Here is an 8,335-nt window from a genome sequence, read left to right on the forward strand (position 1 = left end):
AAAATTAATTTAAAGCCTACAAGGAACTTTCATACTTTGTTTATTCAGAGGCCCCTATGCACAAAGCAGTAGTGTTTCCACCATTATAACCGCAAAATTTAACTTAAATAAAATTATCTAAATAAAAACCTCTCACATTTCCTTTTAACTGGCTAACATGATATGTAAACACAGGCTCATTGAATTTGATTTCGGGTTGAATCCATCCCAGAGGCAGGCATTAAGAACAACTATATAGAAACAGCCAATCTTCTCTGATCTTGTTAGGCATCAGTATTCAACTGAGACTGTTTCATAACCAGTGAAAAACTCATTGCAGCAGCTCAAAACAAGTCAATTTCATTTGCTGCGCAGTATATTTTCTTTCTTATAGGTATAGTAGTGAAATTTAGCTTCAGTTTGTCTATAGTTAATATAAAATACCCCAGATCAAGGCATTCCTTCTGTCTTCCTGAAAACCGCAAACACAGCTCCCTGTGGACCTGAGTGGTCAGTCGAGGGCAGTACAAGAGTGGAAGCTCTTGACGTCTGTGGTGGAAAGTGTTCAGAGAAGTTGGATCTGCCACTCCGGGCAGCAGAGGATCTAACGAACTACTTATATCTTTCAAAACTGAGTGGGCGTGAGGGCCCTGAACAGTTAGGGCAAAAACAGACTGGCAGGTCCCCTCAGTTCTCTGAATGACTGTCACAGCACCTAGAACCAGAGGGACAGATTTTAAAGACTATTTTTATTCAGTGAAGACACTGACAAAGGCCCGAGGCCACAGTTGGATCCAGGATGCACACCAGACCAATGAGCCAGAAGGAAAGTATTTTATGACCAGATGGCTTTAGTTTTGTCCTACCAGTCACTCAGGAACCCCCGCGGTGGATAAAGGAGCGGCAGACCACACGCATCGAGTCCTGAATTGAGAATACGCTGGAGGGTGTTGTGTGTTATGAGGGGATGTATGAAGAAAGCTTTGCGTCCCAGAGCAACTGATACCTACCACAAAAATGAATCAGTTACTCCGCTGTTAATGCTGTGCCTCTGATTTAGTGCAGCGCTCGGAGCAAAATAAAAAGCTGCTTAAAAAGAACAACCACGACCGCGAAGTACACTTTTGAAGGACAACATGCTCACCTCTGTGTGCAGCTCTGGTGTGCTCTCTCTCCCCTTACAAACACACTCCCAAGTTTCCACAGTCTGCCAGTAAAACCCTGGACTGAGACCAAATGCCCAATCTATGACCTGAAATACAAGGCCAAGGTAACCCAATACAGTCAACAGAATGCAAAATCAACTGAGTACTTGAAAATATATTAGATCTCACTTGCTAAAGCAAACCTCTGTTTTGTTGGAAGGGGCAGAGATTAAACAATTTAGACAGGATGGGTGAGGAATATTCTTGTTGGCTCAGCAAGTTTTTTCTTTCAGCAAAGAGAGTAGTGAGTGAGGTCTCAGAGACGAGCTTGCAGACATGGTTGTAGAAAGGTTCATGGCTGTCTGTGGCCTTTTATACAACACAAACACCCTTATTCACCCTAACTGTATGACAGTGATGAGCCACAGCTAAAACACGTTAAGCCAGTCCATCCTTTGTCCACAGCTGCCGAGGCCTTGCAAACCAGAATGGGACCTTTGCACCAGCCTCATCTTCATTGTGACGTGAGTCTGGCCCAGCCTCGTACACATTAACAAGTGAGCCTTACATGGTGAAGCACAAACTCAGCTCGACAAATAACAAGTGTTGGCGCACGTTAGGACAGAAAAGCCACCGCACACTGACCAAAGACAGAAACCAAGTCACTGAAGTGTTGTAGATGTGAGATTTGGTAGCAGCTGGATACAGATGTTTTCTCCCACTATGAGCTCTGTCTCCAACCACACCGTGACTGGAGAGGTAGACGATCACAGCATACACCGCTCTCCTTTAATATCTGTTGGTAGTGTGCTGATTGACTGCTGATGAAATGCTTCCTCACACAAGTCACGATAAAAATTATAATAACAATAAGTTTACAACATTTAAGTGCTATAATTTTTGAGTTTAGGTGGTGCGACTCTTGGCTACACGTAGAATCTGTGTATTTAGTGGGATATTTATTCCCATTTCAGTTCATCTCTTTGATTTTCTGAACGAACAAACTATTGGCAGAGAAATAACAATATGAACTGAAATAAAATCTGCTCACCTGAAGCGTGACAAATGTTTTTAAATCCGGATATGTGGACTGTAGCTGTCCCTCATCTGTGATCCAGCATGCACTTCAAGATTGGCTTTCTTTGCAGGTGGTGTTTCCTGGTGACTGTTGTGTTTGGCTGGTGACTTGGACTCAAATGAAAGATTTGGGGATGTTCTTGGTGGTTTTATTAAAGGATCAGGGCAACACAGGTCAATATAAACAGTGGGACATTCGATGCAACTCTGCTGCCATCCTTACTGATGATACTTACTGACAGTTCCACACATTATTCTGTCTGTATTAAAAATGTGATTAGGATTATTATATTAAAAATGTGGTCACAAAACTTTAGCAGTGATATGACTAACCTGATGGGGTTTGGACTTTTCACAGACACGGGATCTTCATTTCTTTCTTCCTGTCAAACTAAATAAGATGTGTACTTACATAAGCTGGAACCAGCCAATTTCAGCCAGTAATATAATGACAACCACCTGTCAATCAGTCTTCAACTTTTAGCTGTGCAGCAGTGACATGACTAACCTGATGGGGTTTGGGACTTTTAACAGACACAGACTGGATATTACTGACAGCAACTAGTTTCTCCATTATATTTCACTGGGACCTGTTCTTGTCACCATCTCTAAAAAACGTGTTGATATTATAACACGAGAAATTAAATTAAACATGTAATTTATTAAACACATAACCTCCCATAATTATGCCCAAACCCTTAATCATTCACTACAATTACAAGAGTGTGTGTTATAATTGCTTACCTTCATGTGTTTTCACAGGTTTAACTGAGACATTTTGTTGCAGAGACAGCCCGTCCTCTTTCAGATTTTGGAGGACATCATCCAAATCCCACTGGTAAAGCCTCTGACACCAATGTTTGTGATAAAAAAAATTATTTATTATTATTATTATTATTATTATTATTATTATTATTATTATTATTATTATTTATAAATACAGAAAAACCTATTTCTTTGTATTTTCTTTTTAAAAAATCAGGAAAGTATGTTCATTTTCTTCTTCCTGTCAAAAAATATGATGTGTATGTATGTAAGCCAGAACCAACCAATTTCAACCAATAATATAATGATAACCACCTGTCAATCAATCTTCAACTTTAAACCATGCAGAGCTGAATAGTACATTGTGTTTCTTCAGAGATGTTTTCCACCTCAAACCTCATTCTGTTAAAAAATTACATGGTTGTGGGCCATGATAGAATTTATTAACTTTGAGGAAAGTGGTATCTGTGACAGCAGATTATACTCAAGGCATTTCACTGTGGACTGCTTAAACAACTAACATTAACTACATGGAGCAAACAATGGGCTGGGCTTAATTCAGTAACGTTACTGTACAAAAGCACAACTTTATAATTTATAGAAAAGTACAACTTAGTCAGTCTATTCACTGATTTGGTTGAGGCTGAATCACATTATGTGGAGGAAATGTTTTCTGCTTTTCTGTCTGATGTCCTGTGGCTGCTCATCTTTAGCCTCCGGTGAACACAACAGGACCGGGACCAAACACAGCCTCAGAGACGGGCAGAGAGTACAGCACCAAGGTCATCATTCACTGACGGAAAGATAGCTTTATTTGTTGCTGAAGTAGTTAAAGTCCTAGCTTTAGCCTTTTTTTAGCCTGTATTTGATAGAACAGCTTGAGATAGACCAGATATGGGAGGGACACACTGCAAAGGAAAGGGCCACAGGCTGGATTTGACCCACGTCCACTGCTGAAAACACACAATGTGTACATGGCACATGCTACCAAGTGAGCCAAAAGTGCACCCCAAACTACCTGTTTTTACGAGAAACATGTAAATTTGTGTGAGTATACAGCACTTTAAATGTCTCCCTAATGTTGAAAGGTAATTTTGTGGGTACATAGAATATTTTTTAAAAGTAAAGTCACACAGATTTTAAAGCATTTATTGTGCTGTGCAGTGTATACAATGTAGTATTAAAAGTAACAAACATGGATCTCTACTACACGAAATAATACTCACATCTATAACATACCTGAAGAGATTTTCTTCTGCTTATTGTTTTTGACAAAGGTTTGTTTAACCAGCCATGTTACATAAATGATCAACTAAAAGTTGATAAAGTTACAGACCTATGTCATGGCAGCTTTTAACAGTTTCTGACCCACTATACACCTTTTTCAAGACAGCCATCTTGATATGAAATAGCAGGTAAACACAGGTCTTATTACTGAAATTAATAAAGGTCCCGCAGTACCAATACTCTGTTTGACCTAAATTCAATGGAGCCTTCATTAGTATCACTGGTAACACCTGTGTTGAGCTTTTTTCAAAATGGCTACTGTGAAAAAAAAAAGCAAAAAAAAACAATTTAATTCCTATTTTTCCCATGTTGTCCTGAAATGCTCATAACTACAGCAAGATTTATTGTTATGCTATATACATTTGATAGTGTATTTACTACCTACCACATTTTCTTCTGTGTTCAAAGGTAATCAGTGGACATCCAAGTGGTTTATGGAGGAACAAACTTCAAAATATATTAAAACCTTTTAAAAATACATTAAAATGCATCATATTTAAAACGATTTGTTAATATCTGCTGGAAACATTTCCATATCAAGCAAGATCAAGCTCCTGATCATAAAGTGGTAAAACTCACATCTGTACAGTCCATCTTATTCTGTCTACAAGTCTATTATTCTCTTGTCGTTATAAACTTACTTAATTTAACTATCCCAAAGCATTTGTTGTGGATTCCATTCAATTGTCCATTTTTGGCAGAGGTGACAATTTACCAAATGTAGTTGCATTTTCCCACAACTAGACATTCACTATTCCAGACTTTTCCAGACATTTTATGTAAAGCATACAGATGACAACGGTTTATCTGTAAATAGTGAATGTGAATCAAGAAGTTGTTAGTATTACAGTTAAAATCTTGAAATTAGAGACTGGATGAGTTTACATTGTTGAAGATATCTCAGGTAACACATCAACTGATTCCCCAAACACATCTGCCTGTGTTTGTTTAGCAGCCTTGGAAGAGTTCACTATCAACGTCCCGCAGGTCCTGGCCAGTTAGACGGGGTGGGCTGGTGCATGTAATGTTGTTGTATATGGTGATAGTTGTGTCAGGCTCTTCACCCTCTGCGTGGGTCTCCACTTGCCGAGGTATCACCAGCGGATTCCTCAAGCTGTAGTCTCTGAGTGGGAGGGCACTGCAGTCGCATTTCCACCGGTTCCCAGACAGCAAAAGTTTTTCCATACTCTCTGAGAAATCAGGGACCATGCTTGTCAAGGCATTAGCTCTCAGGTCCAGATAGCGCAGCCTTGGGAGTAGCTGGCTTGTGCCATTCTGCAAAAACTGCCGACATTCATTGTTGGACAATAGTAAATACTCCATATTCCTGAGGCCAGAAAATGTATGGGTTGTGAGAACCTCCAATTTGTTGAAACTCAAGTCCAGCCCTGATAGGCCCACCAGGTCCACGAAGCTCTGGTGTTCCACTGTGGAGATGTTGTTGTGCTGCAAGAAAAGCCTCCGTAGACCTGAGAGTCCATTGAAAGCTTGAGCTGTGATCCTTGTTAGGCAACCTCTATCCAAATGAAGACTGTGAAGCTTTGACAGACCTTTGAACATTTGGTCTGGCAGAGTGTGGAAGCAGCTTCCAGACAGGTTGATGACAGCAACATGAGAGAGCCCTGTGAAACTACCCATTTGTGCTTCCTGCAGTTGGTTGTGCTCTAGCTCTAAGACCTCCAGATGACCAAGCCCTTCAAAGATCCTTTCCCCCAGGGTTCGGATCCGGTTGTAGCTGAGTCGTAGCTCTTCTAAGTACTGCAGATCACGGAAAGTCCTGGGCCTAATTCCAGTGATAGAGTTGTTGGAAAGACGTAGCACATGAAGACTATGCAGGCTCAAGAAAGTTTCATCATGAAGGGTAGTCAGTCTGTTGTTTGTGAGATCCAGCCATCTTAGTGACTTCATGCCTACAAAGGCTCTGGGTACCACGGTCACAATCTGATTCTGGGCTAGGTAAAGCTTTTGCAGTTTAGTGAGTTTAACAAACACATTAGCTTTGATGACTTTGAGGTAATTTCCAGTCAGATCCAACTCTTTAAGCTCTACAAGATTTTGGAAAAGCTGTGGCTGCAAGTAAGCGAGTCTGTTCCCTGCAAGAACGAGCTCCCGTAGACCTTGCAGGTCCTGGAAAACTGTCTCAGGTAAAACTGTGATTGAGTTTCTCCCTAGGTTGAGAAGCCACAAGTGTGAAAGTCCCGCAAAGAGTCTTTCCTCGATACGAGCAAGCTGGTTGTTATGCAGACTAAGTGAAGCAAGGTTAGGTGTATTCTGAAAGATTGTACCTGGCAACACCCGGATGCGATTTCGCTCTAGGTGAATGTGTGCTAGCGACCTAAGTCCTTTGAAAGCCTGAGGGTCAAGTGTCACCAGCTGGCCACTTTGCAGATTCAGAAAGTCCAGGTTAGCAAGATCCTTAAAAGATGCTGCTAGGAGTGAGGTGAACAAGTTACCATCCAGCCAGATAGAATGAGTGGATGGGGGTATGTCGGAAGGGATTTGCGTTAAGTTCCGAGCACTGCAGTACATGTTGAGCTCCAAGGTGTAGTCATCGTGTAGACAGGTGCATGCCTTAGAACATGGAATAGGCTCTTCGGTCCCTTTCTCCTCAGGTATGTCGGGGTCTGGTAACGCTAGTGATGTTCCCAGTACCCACAACACCAACAGCCCAGTGGTTTGCATACCAGCTGTGGATAAAATATTAACACCAAATATAAATACTCAGTAAATTCACTGCATAATACAAAGTGCTGAAAAAATTAGATGCGCCCCTATAGCTTTGTAACTGCCGTTCTTTTCAGACAATTTAAATTTTAAATATTTTGATGCTTTAAGGCCTAAATCAAATTGCTTACCTTAAATCTGAGAGGCCTTGATTTAAGGTGGACAGGCTGTGAAATACTGAATGACTGAACCTTGTGCAAATGTTTGTATGCTGAATGGAGTCTGCCAAGCCCTTTTTTTTTAAGTCAGGTTCACTGAATATGTACATTAACCCATTCATGTCCATTTGACTCGTCCCGGAGTGTTGCAAGTATTCTTTCCTATACTAACCTGACTTCCTATTTTGTTCTACACCAACATCAACTTTGATCATGTCAACACAATAATATGATTGGTCTTAATGATCACACTGTTATTCAGCATGTAAAATGAGAATATACTTTCCAGTGCCTCAGCAAGGTGTTAACTATAATTCATAAAAAATCCCAGACTTGTGCATTAATGTACCTCAGTTTTTCTTACACTTCTCACACTTGCTGTCCTGTCAGTCTAATAAAGTATTCAGTGCAAGTGGCCTTTGGTGTTTACTAAAGCTGGGGTGCTGTCACTGAGTGCATTTGCTGTAGATTTTATCTGATATACAGTGGTAAAAAGATAAGATGAACCCAATGGACTAGACCCATGACTGACTTTTTTGCTTATACTTTAATTCTTTTAACAAAGCAGCATTTCATATGAGGTAATATGAGGCAAAATTCTATTTATTATATTGTATTACATCTAACTTGAAATTTAAGTGTATACTTAATATTAAATATTGACTTAACATCCACCTCCCCATACCTCCTTGTTATATTCAAATCAAATCAACTGTATGCATCTTTCTGCGCAATGTCAACAGTTCTATTTTTTTTTTTTTTTTTCATTTAAAAAAACTGTGTTGCCAGTGACATTTCTGTTTCATTCACTAATTTGACAGTGCAGGATGAGGTCAGTTCCAGAGGTCCATTTCCTAACCCCATCTATGATTGTAATGACTAACTTTCTGTTTACTCTTTTTCTTGGTATCTGGGTTCTTTTAGACAACCATGAACTGGTCATGCTCTAAAGGTTAAGTCCATCCAGATAACACTGTGTACTTGCACATGAATTTCTTTGATTGATTTGCTGACTATCATGTTCAATATATCCTCTAAGTCTGTAATGTCTGTCATCCAAATCTTGTCCTCTTCTGCAGCAAATAAGTAGGTAAAATGTTACCAGGTACACAGGGTATGTGACGCAGAGCACAACCCTCTTCAGTTGCCTAAGGTTACGTTCAACACATTTACAGGCAAATGCATCACCTTTGTAATTAT

General features: G+C 40.1%; 1 protein-coding gene and 1 pseudogene across 1 annotated transcript; both read right to left on the reverse strand.

The window, feature by feature from the left end:
- Positions 1-111: 111 nt before the first annotated feature.
- On the reverse strand, positions 112-2,951 carry LOC146309305 (dynein axonemal assembly factor 8-like; annotated as a pseudogene).
- Positions 2,952-4,550: 1,599 nt separating this feature from the next.
- Positions 4,551-7,184, reverse strand: igfals (insulin-like growth factor binding protein, acid labile subunit). Its single transcript, XM_084744706.1, has 2 exons — positions 7,109-7,184; positions 4,551-6,940 (listed from the first exon to the last, which is right to left on the reverse strand). Exon 2 carries the CDS (start codon positions 6,933-6,935, stop codon positions 5,202-5,204), a length of 1,734 nt encoding a protein of 577 aa, XP_084600832.1. The 5' UTR covers positions 6,936-6,940; positions 7,109-7,184; the 3' UTR covers positions 4,551-5,201.
- Between the last annotated feature and the right edge of the window lie 1,151 nt (positions 7,185-8,335).

Source organism: Lutjanus erythropterus, chromosome 19, assembly GCF_056507025.1.
Source record: "Lutjanus erythropterus isolate fLutEry1 chromosome 19, fLutEry1.hap2, whole genome shotgun sequence".
NCBI lineage: Eukaryota > Metazoa > Chordata > Actinopteri > Lutjaniformes > Lutjanidae > Lutjanus > Lutjanus erythropterus.

What these genes read in the sequence shown, in the direction of transcription:
- igfals (XM_084744706.1), bottom strand. Translation starts at nt 6,935, where the DNA reads ATGCAAACCACTGGGCTGTTGGTGTTGTGGGTACTGGGAACATCACTA.